The 19,938-nt window shown below is 40.6% G+C and overlaps 1 protein-coding gene across 27 annotated transcripts in view; it reads left to right on the plus strand.

The window, feature by feature from the left end:
• Nucleotides 1-5,355: 5,355 nt before the first annotated feature.
• Nucleotides 5,356-19,938, plus strand: part of cadpsb (Ca2+-dependent activator protein for secretion b) — a 52,124-nt gene continuing 37,541 nt past the window's right edge. For 26 of the 27 annotated variants that reach the window (XM_078091993.1, XM_078092001.1, XM_078091995.1 and 23 more), the window contains exons 1-3: nucleotides 5,369-6,012; nucleotides 17,695-17,808; nucleotides 19,101-19,433. In XM_078091993.1, coding sequence (XP_077948119.1) covers nucleotides 5,674-6,012; nucleotides 17,695-17,808; nucleotides 19,101-19,433 — 786 coding nt within the window. In that variant the 5' untranslated portion in view covers nucleotides 5,369-5,673. Of the gene's footprint in view, nucleotides 6,013-17,694; nucleotides 17,809-19,100; nucleotides 19,434-19,938 lie in introns of all 27 variants that reach the window. The other variant, XM_078092005.1, reaches the window with a different exon arrangement.

Here is a 19,938-nt window from a genome sequence, read left to right on the forward strand (position 1 = left end):
TAATTGGTAAAAGAAAGCATAAATTGTTTGATTTTTATAGTTCTCATATGAAAGAAATGGATTACATTTGCTCCTTTTTGCACGTACAACCAAACAAATGTATATTTTAGGAATGCGGCAAGTGGAGCTGTGGAAAAAATGGCATGAAATTAAATAGTTGTGGCCATGATTTGTACAGGGACCATTTGTCAATGACTTGATATTGTGCATACAAAACAAACTATAATTGCATCGTATTCCTTGTTATAATGGACTGCACAGAATAAATTTTTGACAAGTAAATACGCATTGCATGCATAGACGGTGGTGGGTTGGAGAGAGTGGTACCGTAGAAGTACTCTCATCGGCACCTCTCTGGCTGGAGGTTGCATGTTCTCGCCGTGCCATCGAGGCTTCTCTCCTCCTCCCACAGTGCAATAGCATGCAGGAGAGGTTAATTGGTGTCTCTGAAAGGTGTATGATTATTCTAGTGTGTGGTTGTCTGTCTCCACGTCAGATTAACTGGCACCCTGTCTCGCCGTCTGATGGGTTGGCTGGGATTGACTCCCTGACCCCAGGTGACCCTGTAAGGACACACGGTGTACAAGATACAAGGTGTAGAAGATGGATGGATATACTTACAATACTTACAATTAACTTTTGAGCCCAATATGTTTCATATTCAAATACGATAATTCAATGACCAACGAATGACGTTCAACAGAGAAGGGTAACGAGCGAACGAGTGTTGTAAACGACCACAGGTGAACTCCCTGGAAACAGAGAATACAAGCATCACATGGATATCTTCACACCTGAATTACATTCTTTTAAAGCAGCAGGGCAAGGACAATCAGTTTATTCATTTTTCAATTCAAAATAAGTACTTTTTTCTTGTAACTTTTTTCAAAATCACTCACATCAATATTGAGTATGAGTAATTTATTGTGATTGAGAAAAAAATAAGTTATTTGTTGTGTAATAAGTAACTCCTTGAAGAAGAAAGAAAGTAGAGTTTCTGGTTTTGAGACTCACAATATCACAATATTCACATTATTTGGTTATTTTAACAGAACAAAACCAGTGACTTTAACTGCTTTTTGATCATTCAGCCAACAGAGGGCGGTACTTAGCCGTGTTGATTGAGAGACAAATCTCTACAGCTGCAGTATTGAGCTCCTCTTACTTTCTTGTTGCATTTGATCTTCCTCTTGCATCCAAAATCCAATTGACGGTGGTGTCTCCTATATGTATAATCTATATTCATATGAACTCTTCTAATGGTGTATGCAATGATTGGAGAAATCTTATATCCCACTTGATGTGAAGATTTTGCTGGTCCAACAACAGCTCTAGGTTTTTCTTTCGGTAATCTTAAAGTGGTGAGGCTTCAGCCTCTCACTGAATTATTAATGAATCTTTTTCTGGCATCGTTCCTTCTCTCCAGCCTGGAAACTGTGGGAGGAAGTGGTGGTTTTCATGAGGCTTACACCTGGAAAAGTGCTGTTCCCTGAATTGATTTTGTGTTTTTGATTGATTTTCTTGCAGAGAAACACCTTTGGTCCAGCTGTAATCTACAACACCCGAAGATTCGAGCCCAATTATATCCTAATTAACCCGGAATTTATGCAATTCATGTTTGTTTAACAAAGTCCTCATTCAAGCGTGCCCTCGAATTGTAAAAAAGAACCTTAAAGTGTAAACATAACCTGTGAAAGAGAACACATAGAGTTTGTTTCATCTTCCATATTTTCATCTGTGTTTGGTTGCTGTTGGACAAAGAAACGTAAGAATATTGCGTGGCAAAAAAAAAATTGTTTACTTTAAAACACAATGCATTTCTACATTAAGATGACACAATATTTTCTTCTGGACCCGCTTGGATTGCCACCTCAAATTCATTGTGATTAATGACAAAGAGGGATCATGGAAAATTCCACGATCCACTTATCTAATCTATTTTTGCATTTGGAAACAAACAAACATGAAATAATAATTGATTATTTAAAAGGATTTGTATGCACTGATAATTTATAAAAAGATGGACTTGTCCTTACTTGATGTTGAGCATCAATATACAAAACCTATACAAATATATATTTCGTGGGTGTGAAGCCTTTTGAAGCTGAAAAGCTGACCCTATTCCATCAATCTCACATTAAAAAACGCTCACAGCATTTAAATATTTTAAAGATCTCCTCAGCTAACTCCAGCGAAGCTCTGAGCCGCTGTTTGTACTTCTGCCTGTGAGTGTGTGTGTGTGTGTGTGTGTGTGTGTGTGTGTGTGTGTGTGTGTGTGTGTGTGTGTGCGTGTGTGATAGTGGGCTACACTGTTTTTAAAATGCAATTGAACCTATGGGTTGTTGAGACAACACAAAGCACACACTAAGCTAAGTCTGAGAAGAGGAATAGAGATGTGAATGATACAAGCTCAAGTGCATATGATAAATCTCTTTCTGCAAAAACATTCTCTCTAACACTCCCATACTCATTACAAAGGTATAAGGAATACAATAAACATGTACATATAGTCTATAGTATAGAATGGCAGATAGGATTCATAAACCTCAATTCCAGAGGGAATGAAGTCATAAATATATCATAATGCTGTAATATACTTTGGTTTGTTACTGTGTGATACAGACAGCATGTCTGTGTCAGGTATTACCCAAATGAGAGTGTGCAAACGACACCTGCCTCACAAACCAATGAGTCAAGTTTGATTTATTTCTTCTATTTTGTGTACTGTGGTTTCCGTTTCTTAGAAACAGTATTTTTTAAAATAACAATACTGATGATAAGGTTAGGCGGGTTTCCATAGAGTTTGACTTCAATCCATAATGTATTTATTGTACAGAGTGAATGTAAGTTCAAATGATTCATTTGCAGATCACAGTCAAATATCTAGTGAAGTGGATGGTACAGCTCATGACCATCAGAGCCCATTCCTATTTTGGAGGTGTCACTCATACCGTGGACTTCTGTCCTCTCACTGGACTCACAATCTCATTGTTTCTGTGACTTTACTTGTTGTTTAACTCTCATCAGCGATATCTTCTAGATGGAGAATATACTTGTGCCTTTAGCAGATGAAGAGCTATTTCTCTGGGACTATTGGCGCTGGATTAATCTATTACCCTTTTAAAATGTGTTAATATGCAGTTGTTGCTTTCACAGCTTCTTCATACTGCCCTTAATTTGCTAACAAAAATGTTGTTTTATGTTAAAGGGCCAGCTCTCATGTTGCTTTAATAGGTCAGCAGTTGAGAAAACAATCTCCTAACAGTGTTTCTAGTAGAGGGTACAAAAATCATATAGAACTACTCTCATTAAAACAAACATGCTTTTTTTGAATGCCAAAATGTGTGCACTTCTTCCACACTTGCCATTGTATTTAACTACTGAAGAGCATCAACATTTGATGTCTACACACTCTGGTTGAAGTAGCTGCGCGGGGCAGAGAAAATCAGTCAATTATTGATGTTTAAAAGGTTTGGAGAGCTGCGTTGCTGAGGTTGGTGCTTGACCTCTCGAGGGATCTCAATTGTGTGCATTCGCAGACAACGGGTCTCACCCATAAGGAACCTTTGAAACCTCTGAAAAAAACATAACGAGCAGAGAACTATGGTAATGAAAGGTAAGCCTCATGCTGAGAACCCACAAGGGTCAGTACAAACTAAAGAAGGACTAATAACTGTCAAGTCAGGGAAACAATAGAGCCCCCGGAGTCAAACTGGAGGAAAGGAGCTCTTGAAAAGCATGCTTACTTGCAGAGAATTTGCCGCTCAGACGCGGAAGGAACATCTGGATTAAGCAGCTAGTCAGCCTACCTGTCAGATTCAATCAAATCTCAGAGAGGAAGTTGACCGGCTCATTCTCTGTTCGTGCTGAGTTCACAGAGTGAAGTCGTCATCGGTGGGCCGGCACTGTAAGTACTATGGTGGTGGAGGAGGTGAACACAATGGAGGGTCGTTGAGGTGACATTGGTGGTAAGAAAAGAGGAGTTTGGAGGGAAAATAACCTGTGACCTCAATCAAAAAATCTTAGATGGTTTTGACCAGACAGTTTGTTGTTCACGACGTCTTCTTGGAGATTGGATGTAACCACTGAAGAGCCCTGAGTCAGAATCGACCATTCAAACTTTCATTGTTGAGGATTTATTTGCACTGAAGCGTACCTCGGCATTAGATTGTGTTTTATTAAATTACAAAACATGTGGCAGTTAATGGCATTTCCGCATCTGAGCTCACGTAAAGCTGCCTTTGTAGTCTGCTGTGTGTTTGGGCTCAATGGGAACTTCTAGGAGAAAGAACGCATTTCCATTTCGAAGGTGAAAGGTGGGATGTGAAATGTACCAATAGAGACCCGGGAGGATGATTTGGCCCTGCAAACCTGAAACTGAAAACTGAAACATTATTAAATCAATTATATACACCTCTGCTTTTCCATCTGAAAATTGATTGTGTCACCATGCTGCCAGTCAGAGACAAATGAATCTCTCCTATATGGGAAATGCAGGTTGGTGGGTAAAGTGACAACAGAGCAATTTTATCAAATCTACGGGGACGAAAGAGAAATCGTTAGTATTTCAAAATGTGGTCCGTTAGCAGGAAACTAAACTTCCACTTTCTTAAATCTTATTTAGGTATAATATAACATAATTCAACCAAGTTCCCGGCTTTACTTGATGCTTTTTTTTTTGCTCTAAAAGATCAAATGCTGAACATTTGCATTTGGCCAGACACTATTTGACTCCTAAATCTCTCTTAAGTAGACGCCAATACTGTGGCTGCAGATACCAGCACATGCTGCAACAATCAATTTCATGAGCAGCAGCCCTCGACAGAGAGGAGGGTGTTGATTTGCTCCTCCACCCTCCACCATGCATGCAGCACGGGGGTGAGAGGGGGGGAGGAGGCGCAAAAGCCACATTTTTACACCGACTAATCTGAATGCCGCCCGTGGACTGAAATGATGCGCCCCATTTCAGTGTCAATATCGGAGAAATCCAGTGGCAGCCATCTTAGGTGTAGCACTGCAGAGAGAGAGAGAGAGAGAGAGAGAGAGAGAGAGAGAGAGAGAGAGAGAGAGAGAGAGAGAGAGAGAGAGAGAGAGCGCGTGAGATTAAGGACGCGTCGCGCATCCTTCACCCTCTGTTCTTATTCTGCGTTCAGCACCGCGGCCAGCTCCCCGCCTGCCAGGCAGAGAGAGAGAGAGAGAGAGAGAGAGAGAGAGAGAGAGAGAGAGAGAGAGAGAGAGAGAGAGAGAGAGAGAGAGACACTCTCCTTCCCCTCAGCTGTAGGCCACACTACTCTCCCCCGGCCCCTCCCTCTCCGCCCTCCTCCCACCTCCCCCCTCTCACATCCGCAGCGGTGACTGGCCAATAAAACTCGTCGACGAGTGCTCGGCGCAGGCGGAGGAAGCTCAGTGTGAAGCAGAACCAACCTCTTCCAGCGCCACTTTTGCTGCCGACGTCCCCCCCCTCTCACACACCCCGTCCCAGCGAGCGAGCAGCCTTCAACCAGGGCCCCAACCCTGTCTTGACTTTGGGCACATCTTCTTAATGACATCTAGGCACGGGTAAGACAGCCATCATCTGGGGGGAGGGGGGGTGGTGGTTATACATTTACAACAAAAACCAACCAACATTGTAAGTTGGGATATCTGCGGGGACGCGTCGCCCTCTAGAGCAGGATGTTAGATCCGTCGTCCAGCGAGGAGGAATCGGATGGGATAGTGGAGGAGGAAAGCAAAGAAGCGATGGCACCGCAGGCCGGATCCCGCATCTCTCCGACCAGGACCAGCGAGAGCTCGGGGGGACTTGCGCCCGGCAGCGGCGGCAGCCGCGGCAGCGCCCGTCCGACCAGCCCGAGCCCGTCGGCCGCCAGCGAGGAGAAAGAGGACCTGGAGAAGATGCACAGGGAGGAGGAAGACCGTAAGAAGAAGCTGCAGTTGTATGTTTTTGTGATGCGATGCGTCGCTTACCCGTTCAACGCAAAGCAGCCCACGGATATGGCGAGGCGACAGCAGAAGGTAAGGCTCCTCGGTGCAAAAAGCAATGATAACCACCATGTGTAATAACCACATGGTGACGAAATGCCTCCTTGCATATCGCAGATGCTGTCATTGATGACCTACATACGGTGGATACGGTGGATATGGGGGAAAGTGTGTGTGTGTGGGGGGGTTCGGCCTATCCGGTAGCGCACGGATCCATCACAGTCCCGTTGAAACAACTATTTGATTTTTGACGCAAAATGTTGAAATCCTCGGTGCACGACAGCAACACATAAAAAGCGAGCTCCGAGCTCCGGATAGTGAAAGCACACATGGCGGGCTGCAGCGGGGCTGCAGACCGAGTGCAGTGCATGTTGCTCCATGCAGAAACTATCACATAAGTGAGATTAATCTCAGAGCCCATGAATTGAAAGGGGTGTTTATTGTGGACGGCTGTATAAAATGGCATTGTCCTTGTTAGCCAATCACACCGGATTCTTTCCTCTGGGTATGCAGCTGTGATGTGGCTAAAAACCTGCCTTCCTGGCGGGTACCCAATTCCGACCCGTTTGCGCCAACACTTATCCGTCAATTCGGCCTCCCAAGGTGACTTTTAGGCATGGTCCTCTCGAGGAGGCTTGCTTAATGGCCTTCTCCTCTGCAGAGGACCTCACGACAGGTTAATTATATATACAATATATATATATATATATATATATATATATATATATATATATATATATATATATATATATATATATATATATATATATTTAAACTATTTTCTTCTGCACGTCTTGGTCTTGTAAGTGACAAGGCCTATATCCATGTTTCATGTTGCTGCTGTGAGGCTCTAGTGACGTTGACGCCAATTTTGGGTCATGATGTCCTTACTTTCAAAGTCACCATGGGAAGGCTCCACTCTACTAAAGGAAGGGCGAAATGATTGGCCTCAGTTCCTTCTCCTTGATATGTGCATTTGTACACCAACATGGTCCATCTGCAGTTTGTATTCCAAAGCTGTAATTTTCATCAATTGCCGTATAACGGCAACAAATGCCTTTATAGATGCACAAGATCAACACTTGCCTGCCTTTATATTGCTCAAACACGTGGCTCAACGAGACCGCAGTGATAGTTTCATGCAGCTCTCCCCACTGGGCAGAAGTTGCATTCAGCATGGGCCTGCACATGATTCATTTAGCTCAGTTAAAATCACTGATCATGTATTGTTTTTTGCAAGGAAACTGTCGCTTCTGCTTAACCTGCTGGCAATTCCTCTTTCTCGTGCAGTTAAGCCAGATGGTCTGAATTGTTTTCTGCCGACTCATACAAGTGCATGTGGGAGGCATAAGTCGTCATCGGTTTGTTCGTAGTACAATTTCATCTTTAGGATTACTTAGTAATGCGCGTTCACGCCTGGTAGCCTGAGCGGCCACAGGCCTTTGGCTGCTGGTGAGGGAATATCCGGAAAAGCGATCCAATGCCTGCTGTCAGACCAGGAACTCAAAGTAGGTCCGTCACAGTCTGATTTGGACAAAATTAGCTTTGGTTTAAAACAATCCCATCAGAAAATATATACACCTTGTGCAGAATTAAATTAAAACAAGTGTAGGCTACAGACTTTCTTGTGACATATATTTATTTGATTGATTTGAACGTCAATGGAAGAAGAACATTCATTGATTACACTCATGTTATACAACACAGAACACAGTCTGACAGGTGTGTGCATTTACAGCGTCGTAACATCGTACAATTGTCATCATTTGTTTGTAAGGAGGATATTTTTAATAAAATAAACTTATGATAATATTAATTAATATTACTTAAGATATACTCTCAACATGGTCCAATATTTTCTCTGTAGGTTCCCCTGCACAATTTAATATGTAGCCTATTTACATTTTTTATAGATAAGTCACCACAGAAATATGATCAACCAATTCCTGTAATATAAAGACTTAAAGGCCTCAGCGAGACATGTGGAGTAGCTCCATGATAATCCGCTATTGGAAGTTCTGGCACACAAACTGCAGTGATGGCAAACAGGCCAGGCAGCAGAGCATGCAAGCTCCACTGCTGCTGCTCCTTAAAACGTATTGGTATAACCTTGTGAAAGGGTAACACAATAGGGCAGTACAACAACAACAACAACATGCATCAGTCTGACATTGCTGTCCAACTGCTGGTTGAAGGTATTTGCATATATTTGACTGTTCAGTGTTGACATGAAAGCCTAAGTGTCCTGCTACAAACCTGCACTGATCAGGGGCCCCCTCACTTAACATGCTATAAATATATTATTGAGGTAATTGAGGCACTTGTATTGGTCTAATTCATGGAAATATAGTATCACAGTTGATTGTCCTGACTGCAAACCCCTTCTTCATTTAGTGGCAATAAGCCACCTAAACTGTGTACGCAGAGGAATGAAAATATAGCACAATTTATAAGGCAAGGGCATGATGCCAATGTCGGCCTTTTGCTCGTTTTGTCACTGTGGTATCTCAAGAACAATTTCATAGGTTGCAATACATTTCTGGTGAACTCCCGACTTCACCTGACACCACCGGTAGTTGGTAGGTACTTATCCATTGAAATGTCTCAAACATCTGTTATGTGGATCGGCACCAACTGTAACGCTCCAGGATGATGAATCCTAATAGCTCTGTTTCTTGTGACTTTTCCTTTAGTACTACCATGAGGTTGACATTTGGGATTTTGAGTAAAATGTCATAGCAACTTTTGCAGGAACATTTGATTCAGATATTCATGTACCCGTCAGGATGAATATACAATCACTTTGTGGCCATCCTGAAGTCCAAAATATAGTTTGTCCAGTAATTTGGTTTCTGAACAAGTACGTAATTATTGTTAATGTTAGAATGCTCATGCGCTAATCTAAGATGGTGAGCATCACGCCTGTTAAACATCAACATGTCATGGATGCCACTGTTAGCCTGTAAGCGTGCTGAAGTAAACATTTGCTAGCACTGGTGCGCATAATGTACACGGCTGCCCTCTCAAAACGTTTGGTAATAATCACTGAACATCTCTGGAATTGTGTAATACAGTTTTGAATTATAAATGGAAGCTCTAATATCTTTTAAACAGAAGCAAACATCAGCACTCAAAGTGCTGAGAATTCACTCCGATATATACAAGGCCATGTGCTTTTATAGATCACATCGAATGAGTATTTCTCAATTGAATAACCTCTAGTTCAGCATTTTTTTCAATTAGAAAGAGCGATGCTCAGAAGATGTTCTGACCCAATCAACTCATTTGCCAGCAGGCCTCCTTAATAGACTCTTGCCTCTTGGCTCGGCCTTTTAATACTGTACGGTGCGCCTGTTGATGCCCTGAGGGAGAGGAGCGGTGAATTGGGCTGCAGGTTGTGTGATGTGAATGTGAAGTACAGTGAGTGGAAATCGGTGATACTTGTGACACAGTGATTTAACGCTGGTGATTTGGCAAGAATAACTGACAATGTCTTACCAGGACAAATGGTGCCACATCAGAATACTGTATATACAAAATGAATATATATGAAAAAGAGTCAATGGCAAAGTTATCTTAAGGCCGTGGAGGTGTGTAGTGCATCGATTTAGACAACAGAGATTAGAAATACTGTACAAGATAATAGTCAATCACAGTATAGTGTCAAAATGCACATATGGATATATTCATTTAAACGTCATGCATTTATTCAGCAGATGAAGATGGTGATATCATTCATGATGTGAACAAATGAGGAATCGAAACTGTAAGAGAGAGCTGAGGAAGAGATAAGCAGTTTAAACCAACATCTTTTAAAGAGGCATAAGTAAAACTAGTATTATAAAAAAAAAAAACATAAGAATATCTTCCATCTAGAATATGTGCATTAAGGCGTTTTAATTACCCGCTCATGTACTGTATGGTTTTAAAATGAATGTATATGTCACTTATGTCTATGCCCCAGATTTGTCCTGTCGGCCTTGAACTAAGCCAGAAGACGTTTGCGAAAGATTATAGGCGGACAACGGAAATGGAAACATACAGATAATTAAGGTGAAACTACTTGAACTCATTATGCCCACGAAACCCACAGTAATGTAGAAAAAACAAGAGAGCAGAAGTAAACGTTCATGTATGAAGTTTATGAATGATATTAAACTAATTTTCCTTCTTATGTAACATCTTAAAATAGTGTTCTGCCTGAAACAACAAGGGAGTTTATATCATTTAACAAGCGAATGGCTGCCACGGAAGAATACAAGTCCCAGATATTAAGCAGCTGCTGTATAACCGTGTTCACCATTATTGAAGCTTAAAAGTGTTCACCAATGGTATGAAAGTGGATTCCAAAATGGAGACAGCTGAAAAGCAGCGGGCAGAATACCCCCTCACCTACAATCAGTGCAGCCAAGTGGAACGAATCACAGCTCCACAAATTAAAAGTCTCCTCGGTCTGCATTCGACCAAGAGGGGAGGCTAGTATCTTATCTATAACAATACCAAAATCTTTTCAGGCACCAATCACATTTCAAATAAAACTTGACTTATATTTGCCATGTGCATTTGAATAATCAAGTCACGTGACCTGATATTTGCACACAGGGCATCATTTACTAAGAAAAATAGCTGCAGAAATGCAAATCTTACACTGCAGTATGCTTCCAGAGGAACGTGTAATATGCTACGTTTCATGGTGGCATCATGTGAGGGCAAAGATATATTTTTTGTTCTAGCTTCAAAGCACATCTCACAAAGTGTTTTTTCTCCTCTCTCTGAATACAGTTTTTACTTGTTCATTATCGTACGACCTTTGTCTTTTTAGACTATTTCAGCTTGTTTGCTGTCCAAAGAGGCAGCGTAACTTGGGTAGGCAAATGTTAATAACCATCAACAGTTATCATTTGCTCAACTTTAATCCTGGTGGTACAATACAAAAGAGCCCCAAGCTTCCTGAAGGTCACACTCTGTGGACATGAAGCAGAATTGTCTGGTTGTGGACTATTAATATGTCCTAATGCTGCATGCATGGGTTGAGACAGATTAATCTGCAGGGCTCCTGTCATCCTTTTTGTATTGTTGCTATATAATCCCTTCATGCTCCCAATACTTAACATTAATCATACTTAGAAAAAAAGTAGAAATCCAGAGCCAGTACATGGAAAATGGAGATTTGACATTAGCATCCATACAACTGGAAAACAATTAGGCGTTAACAACATTCATTTTTGTAAACAAACTTTACATTACAATTATTTTCCCCTTTATTGTATTTTCAAAAACGTAAAAAACTTCAATTGATTGTCTTATAGTTACAGTACAATTTCATTTCAACCAATTAATTGATCAATCAGCTAATGGTTCTAACCGTTGCTCAACTTGCTGTTGATATTTACAGACATGTTGGAATAAAACTGCTGGGTTTACTTCTTGCCAGATGATAACATAGGAGCATTAACAAATGTGTATCTCAGCGTCAGTAGGTGCTGAGATCGGTGGGCTGCGAGAGCAACCTCAAGTGGATCAGTGTGTCCACTGTGTTTTCAAAGTCCTGTTCTGTTAAAATCACATATTTTTTTGCTGCACTTGGGACATTTTGGGACATTTTTCCCCCTCATAATGAGGTAGTTCTCTTTTATTGCTATTATGATTCTGTTACATGGGAGTTAGGGTCCGTGCACATGAAACCGTTTCTTTCTTCAGTGAACACAATGTGGGGATGTGCATAATTACACTTTTAGAAATATTCTCTTTCGTTTTGAAAGTTGAATGAAGGCGGGCGGCTTTGGTCAAGTGTCTTTGTTTAAATGCGTATGGTTGTGTGTCGCGTACACACTCGCTCAAAGTGTCTATCCTGTGTTATCCGGGGTTGTCACAGGTTTCTCTGTTGAAAAGTAATCAACACCTCTATCTGTTTCGGAGGGCATCTGTATTCTTCTCATTGACAATGAAAGAAAAAGCATTATCATCCATATGCTGTAAGGAAAACATAATGTGTAAATGAGCAGATAACAACTGAAACCAACAAACACATTCATACCTTTTTCTGCTCTTCCTTTACAATATATACAGAGGTCATACTTCTATTAATTAATACTATTAATTCTAATATAATAATTTTGTCATTACACATCAAGGTCTGGCAACAGTTTTATTGCTTATAAAAAAGTGGCATAATGCCTTTTTCGCTCCAGAAGGAGAAATTTGATGAAATATAAAGTGATTACACTTTAGTGTTGTTTAGTTCTGAAGAATAAAATATTGAGTATGAAATAAATCTGTTGGTGTGGAGTTACAAAGCTGACCAGACCGCTTAAGGCTCGCAGAGCCAATTAGCTGCTACCACCTTAACACACTGATGGAACGGTCACCGGAGTTGCATCGTGAGAATGCTGAAATATTTTGAGTACATACGCTTGTTCCTCTCCTTGCTGTATGATCTTGGTCTATTTCCACTACTTCTTAAACAGTTTGCTGTTGAAAAATACTCATAATTAAAGACAAAGATAATCCATTTAAAGCAGAGTGAGTGAGAGAGATTTACTAGATGGAGGGAGGAAGACAGTAAGTGATTTGTGATGGGATGGTGGAAGGAATGGATCTTGATGAGAGTAATGAACCAGCATCACACAGAGATACTAACCCACATTATGCCTTGTGTACTCTTGTACTGCTCTGCAGTATTGTCAACCATTTCTCAGAAACACCGTCACACAAAGACACAATAGATGAACGCAAAATAGAACATTTTAGAATATAAAAATGTGTGTCCGACGATTCCAAGATATTTAATTTAAAATGACACGTTATGCAGGGAAGCAGCAGCTCAACAAGACGTGGCAGATTCATTTTCTATCGATCAAGTAAACCATTGATGTATTACTTATTTCAGAGCCACATATGCATATTTTACCAAAAGCAACATACCAAAATCTTCTTCACTGATGAGTGAAACTCTATCCCAAAGAACCTTACAATGGCAAAAAAGTACTAACTAAAAGCAGACATCCCAAACAAAATACTCCCACATTAATATTTCAGTAAGTGTATACGTACGTATATACTGTAAGTTATAGTTAATAATAGTTTCATTTGATTGTTTTTAAATTTCTTGCTGAAACTGGTCCCATTGATCACATTCTGTCTGTATGGAAATGAACACGTCGTAGGTACCATTTCGGTTAAATGACGCTAAAGGCGCCATAACTGAATGCCGAACCAGCTGAGCTGTGTGGCTGTGAGTTGGTGGCGTGATACTGCATGACTGTCACAGAAGGGGCTTATAGCGGGCCGTGAACACGACGTTCTGCTGCATGTATCTGCATTGCCACAGCTTCCCGAAAACGGTGTGAAGACTGGATGTACGGAGCCACAGCTCCCCGTGTTGCGCCTCTCTGCTGTGTGTCAGGCTCTGTCCGCACACACACCTGGCTGTTTACTCGCCCGTTGGAGTGGTATTTGCTGTGTGAGTCTGCCTTCTGAACAAATCTATGTGAGCGTGTCTGGGTGAAGATAATAGTTTGTGCATCTGTCTTTGTATAATTGTAGTTTTTGGACCTCGTTAGTACACAATGCTGGTGTCGTGTGTTTGATGTTGCTGGTAGATTTCGTGCAGCTGTCATGCATCCCTCGCTCTCGTATTCCTGTTTGCTCAGATATGGGCCGGTGGTGTCATCTGCAACATGACTGAAATATGCTTTGTCCAGCCGAGAGGATTCGACAATACAATGCTGAACAACAGCAGCAGCATTGGTAGCCTGCTCTCTGCTGACAGACTTAGACATTTAGTTTGCATGCTATTCTTCCATCATTGCTTTGTAGATTTGATCTCATGGAGGTAAAGTGAACCCGCCTTTTTAGATTGAGATACAGGTGTATCTTAAACATTTTGATGGTCTTCATTGTATGCATCGCATGTTGCATGTTAAAGCCTAATTTTACATACACAAATTATATTTTAGATTTAGTTGTTTCCATAGTCCTCGTGCTAACTAGCATCGTTGTTGTCTATTTCTAATGAACTAAACAGTTAAAAAGTTGTTTTATTCATATATATTCTATAAAAGGATCATTTCAACCTTAAGTACAGATATATAAAGAATTAAGTGGAAATATAATATTTGGATTAAGGTAATAATTAATTAGTAATTAATTAATAATAAGTAATAATTACTAAAGACAAGATACACGCTAATAATGGGCTGAATAAACACAAAGATGCTAAATATACCTTAGTTGTTTAAAATATTATAATTAGTTTAAGCTTCTCTTTTATGTTGTACCATCTATTTACTCCACACTGTCTATTAAATAGTGATATGTGGGGAATTATAATTGTTTTTAAATATATATGAACAATATATAATTACTCATTAAAATAGTTTTTATCTAAAAATCGTTGATTGTTCAACATTGTCTTGATTGTTGGATCAGTCACCGCCATATCAATTTATCAATATTCATTCTGAACTGTAATAAAGTTACTGTACATCAAGCCAATTCAATGCCTATTGATATGTGTAGGTGATTAATGTCACTGCCCACCTTATTGCCAGCCAATGAATCACAATGTAACTCTGCAATCTTGATAAGAGCCAAAAATCAATAAGAGCAAAGTCTGACAATACTGATGAACACGGCATTTTCTCTCATTCATCAACTTGGTTACTAATCAACACAGTTCTCCAATCAGTAGTGAAACAAAGAGCACGCAGAGCTGAAATTCATGAATATATTATGCGGCTGAGGTTTACTTTGGTGACATTTCAACTCTGCTGTGTACTTCAGTGTCAGCTCGCTCACACACTCACACACAAACACGCGTACACACATTTTCGCTTTTTCATGACTTCTCGGGATATTACATTGACTTACATTCATTTTCTGGCAGCATCCTCATCCTAAATGTAACCATACCCCAACCTGAAACCAAGTCCCCCCCCCGTTACATTATGCAGACACGCAAGTGTTCCCGTTCTGTCCCTAAATAAAGGCGAGTCTTTAAGACACGGCGACACACACACACACACACAAAGAAACACACTCAGAGACAGACGCGTGCTGTGACGTCTCACAAAGTCCCATCGGCTGAGAGTCAACAGAACCAAAACTATTATTAGCATTGATCTCTCTTGGTAAAATCTTCAGTTAAAACATAAATGTGTTTTGCCAGAGTTGGATGACTGCCAATATCCTGAAGTTTATTTTAATATTTTGTGATTATTTTATCTTTTTAATTCTTTCCACTGCAAAAAGTGGAGTGCAAAAAAATAAAACCCTTTATTTGTTACACAGAAACCAGGGAAGAATTCCAAGCATGAGTTTATAGATCCCACAGCCTGTCTTAAAAGGATTCCTTGTTTATTTCTCTAAACCCAAAAGATATTGAATTCCATCAAATCATTATTTTTTAGAGGCTGGACGCTTTTGCTTGAAAAATTAACAAAATAAATTGATATATTATCATAGTTGCTTATTTAGTATTGAGTAATTATTCTCTAACTACAGATCCTCAACAAATTACATTAAAACAGATCAGTGATCAGTGATCTAGTCATCGCCGTACAGTCTAGTTGCTGTCGTACGTTGTAAACTGAGATGCAGTGGCTATTTACCAGAGTTTGTATTGAAGAAAGCTACAATGACCTCTGGTCTATTGGTGGAAGTGTTCGCTTTGCCCGAAAACATTTCGCTCACCTTGGTTCAAGTCTGCTTTTGTGCCTTTTTTCAAAAGCCCAGCAGCTGCAAAAACCATCTCAGTCTCTTTATTACACATTTCGTTCTCCCTGTTGGTGCCTGTAGCTCGTCACGCAGCATGCAGGCTCTTTAAGCCGGAGCATGTTTGCAGACATTTTTCTCCCATTTCTTTCCTTTTATTTAAATTGTTCATTCTACTAAAGAATCAGAAGGCCGGGGAGAGGAATTCATCCTCAGTTTCTCTCCTGAGCTCTCGAATATTCTTCCCTTTGAACTTTAAAGTTTTTTCCTATCCGAATAGCAGGTCCATGGACAGAGGATGTTGTACACCGTACAGACTGTGAATCCCGTTCAGAAAAAAAATTGACCGCCCTTCGATCGGCAATTGAATAGGAAACACATTCTCATCATTAAATGCAAGGAATGTCTAATAGGTGAATGTTACTCTCAGCTGTGTCTCATATTCGTCCAGTTGCACATTATTAAAGGCAATGCAAAGTGAAAACTGGGTGCTGTGTTTATCCTTTGACCCTCAGTGTTAGAAATGGACAAGAAACCAAGGACGAGCTTATCGACTTCCTGCTCTCAGAGTCTCTGTTGACCTGATTTATTTGCATACTGTTTTTAATATTCACATGTTTGCTAAAGGATGTTCTTTGAGCACAGTGCTGTGTACAAATGGCAGCGATGGTCCACACCTTCTCTATCGCACATCCACAGTGGCTATTGCGAATGCGAATAAACCTGAAACCATGAAACAGAAGCACACGTATTGATCTCTGATGTTGTTGATGTGCCGTTAAGTGCATCTTTTATGTTTGGACATGAAGTGGTGTGTCATCCTGAGAGTCACTCATTCCCACTCATCGTGAATCGGGAAAGGTAGGACTTTCCGGTGATTTGTGAGGCTTCCTATTGAATATTCAGTGTAAAAGAGATAAAGAAAGGTCATTGTTGTCAACCTCCAGTATGTTTGTCTAGTTTTTACCTCTGTATTCATGTGCGCCTTTTAAACTCTGACAGAGAAATATCACCTTCAATAAACTCCAGATTTTCTGAACATTTCTGATGATGGAATAATATGATGGATGCACAGATGGTGTTGAGATTGCATCAAACGCACATGTTAGTGCTACTTTTCCATTGCACTCCTACACCAAAGTCTGTCGCCTGCAGCGATCGGCTGAACACACACGCAGACACGCACTTTACCGGCCGGTTCTTGTGCTCGTTCGATGCACCAAACAACTTAAAGTCTACAGCGAAGAGGGAGTTTGTTAATCATCTATTCATGGTTAGGTCAGTGATTTATGTGGGAAACTTAGCTTAGCACGTTAGTCTGCTAACACGAAAAAGTCTACTTTGACCTTGACCAATACATTTTGTTTGAATTTAAAGCTGGTGAGTTCTGGCTATAGCAGCTTGTATCGCTACACTGCAACTCTCAACAGCGATCAGAGGGAAGCTCCATGGCTGCTTATATTATCTGCTAAAAAACATAATCACTGCTTAATCGTATTTTACCACTTACCCAGCCGGATGAGTACCTGGGCACTTGGGTATTCCTTATTGTTGAGAGCGCTGTGGGTATAAACTAAAGTATGATACAATTTAATATATTTTATCTGAATATGGCGCTAGATTGAACGTTTTTCTGTTTAGGCGGCAGCAATGCATGCTCTGTATCACACTCATTTGATTATTATGAGGAGCTTAGAGAATTGGAGCTGTTGGTCCTTCGCATTAGCACACAGATGAATTGGTTTTGGCACTTCCCTGCCACCTGCGTACCTTCAGATAAAAACATTGTAAATGCAAAAGTAGTTTCAGGAAACACTACGTGGGATCACGCGTCACACTTGGCCAGGGAGAATTTCCCAAGCAGGAGCTTCAAGACGCTTCTTGAGAAAAAGGATTTTTTGGCAGCTCCGCTCGCCCAGAAAGGGGTTATTTGAACTAACGTCTTCTTGTGTTCCCTGGCCCTAGTGCTTAGTTGACCTCTCTTTGCCTTTGCTTCCACAGATTACCAAGCAGCAGCTCCAGCAGACCAAGGATCGTTTCCAGGCCTTCCTCAATGGAGATACGCAGATTGTGGCAGATGAGGCATTCATCAACGCCGTGCAGAGCTTCAACGAGGTGCCGACAAACCACAACCACAGCAGCACATTTACAGAAATGTTGTTATCCAAAAGCAGGGACTTGATGCTTTCAAATTAACTGCTGGACATAAAACACATCATTTCTTTTGTGTGTGCTTTTTAGGGGGAGCTAAAAGAAATGTTGTCGTAAGTGCACAATATCCTCTGGACAGATTTCAAACCAGAAACAACCAGCTTTCAGTCTAAAAAAATCTTTTTTTAAAGCCCTTATTGGTTGTCGTGCTATTCAATGTGAAAATCCTTCCGTTCAGATGCCTGAGTGGTAAAATGGTGGCTGAAGCTTTTCACTGCACGGACTATGAGTCAGAGCATGTGGCTGACACAGCTATCTTCACCAAGCTCACTATTCAATCTGCAAATGAAAGAGTCGTTAATACCATGCATACAGTAGGAACGCCATAGCGGAATACGTTAAAAGCCAAATCCACGATTGAAAAAAGAAGGGCAGCCACTATGAATATCTGGACCATGAACCATCAGGAAAAACACATATAGACTGTGTGGAAGTTAATTACAGGATGACCTGCATGTGACAGTTAGTAGAGATTTGGTTTATTTTGTGATTTATTTATTTAATACACAGTATATATATGATTTAAAACATAATACTTACCTGACAATTAGTCTATACCTTTGAATGCTGTGAATTTTATTTTTGAATGCGACAATTGTTTTACGGTAATGATATTTATCGTTGGTCTTGTTTGTCACTACGAAGTCCTTAACAATGCTTTGTATTCTAACATACTTATCAAAAGGTTGTACTAAATGTTGTGGTGGGAGAATGTGAAACCATTGGATTAATCTGTTGTCTCCTCTGAGACACACTGTGCCGGTGTATCGGTCGTGTGCCACTGCACTGAAATGTTTCCGATCTGTGGTCACTGCTTTTTAGCCATAACGGACGCGAAGAACTAAGTGTGACTGTCAGAGCGACGAAGCAATCAGCACTGATTTTTACTCCACTTGATGCTGTGACAATGTAGCCTCGCCTGTCTCTGTCCCTGTTAGGCTGTCGCTAGCGAGAGACAGAATGCAGCTTTGAGTCACGGCTTTACATACATGCCACTGGTTTTTCTATTCCCAATTGACAAGAACAGTTTATTTTGCTGACAAAGACCGACATTCAGTGTGGGAGACAGAACGGTACAGAATAGCAGAAGAACTTTTATGAATGTGAAATTCTAGGTCTACAAAATCATTCTTTTTTTTTATAAAAGTGCTTCTTTTAATGTAGCGCTTTTACACCTGCAACCCTTGACCCTGTAGGTGTTCCTGAAGAGCGACCGCGTGGCTAAGATGGTCCAGAGTGGAGGCTTCTCGGCCAACGATTTCCGGGAAGTGTTCAAGAGGCACATCGAGAAGCGCGTCCGCAGCCTTCCGGAGATCGACGGCCTGAGCAAAGAGACGGTGCTCAGCTCCTGGATGGCCAAGTTCGACACCATCTACCGCGGCGACGAGGATCCGCGCAAGGCACAGCAACGCATGACGGCCAGCGCGGCCTCCGAGCTGATCCTCAGCAAGGACCAGCTGTACGAGATGTTCCAGAACATTCTCGGCATCAAAAAGTTTGAGCACCAGCTGCTTTATCAAGCCTGTCAGGTAAGATCTCGAGTCCATGTGAGACGTCTCGGTTCAGGGTTTCAATGTGTCGGTTGGCGGATATTATGATATAGTAACGTTGACTTTCTTTTCACTCTTAACACAATAAAATCATCTTTTCCCTAGTTAATGATATTTTTGATCTGGAGTGAATGGGTTAAGAGATGTGAAAATGGCTTGTTTAATGACTTACTTGTTCAATAGAAAATTCAATTTCAACTGTTTCAATTGTGAATTAGTTATTCATGAGGTTTAATCAAACTAAATAATGATTTGTTGGCTCCAGCTACTTTAAAGTCTGCATTCGCTGCATTTATATAGATCATTATACTTTGGATATACTGTCTTTATAAATATATATATGAAATATTCAACAACGATCACCCTTTTATTGTATCATTTGGTTTGATGACTAAATTAATGATAACTGACCCAAGTTAATGATTTAATGACCTATGGTTTATCTTTGTTATTAGTGTATTGTTGAGTTGAATGGACATATTTT

The sequence above is a fragment of the Gasterosteus aculeatus genome, chromosome 17 (assembly GCF_964276395.1).
Source record: "Gasterosteus aculeatus chromosome 17, fGasAcu3.hap1.1, whole genome shotgun sequence".
Classification (NCBI taxonomy): Eukaryota; Metazoa; Chordata; class Actinopteri; order Perciformes; family Gasterosteidae; genus Gasterosteus; species Gasterosteus aculeatus.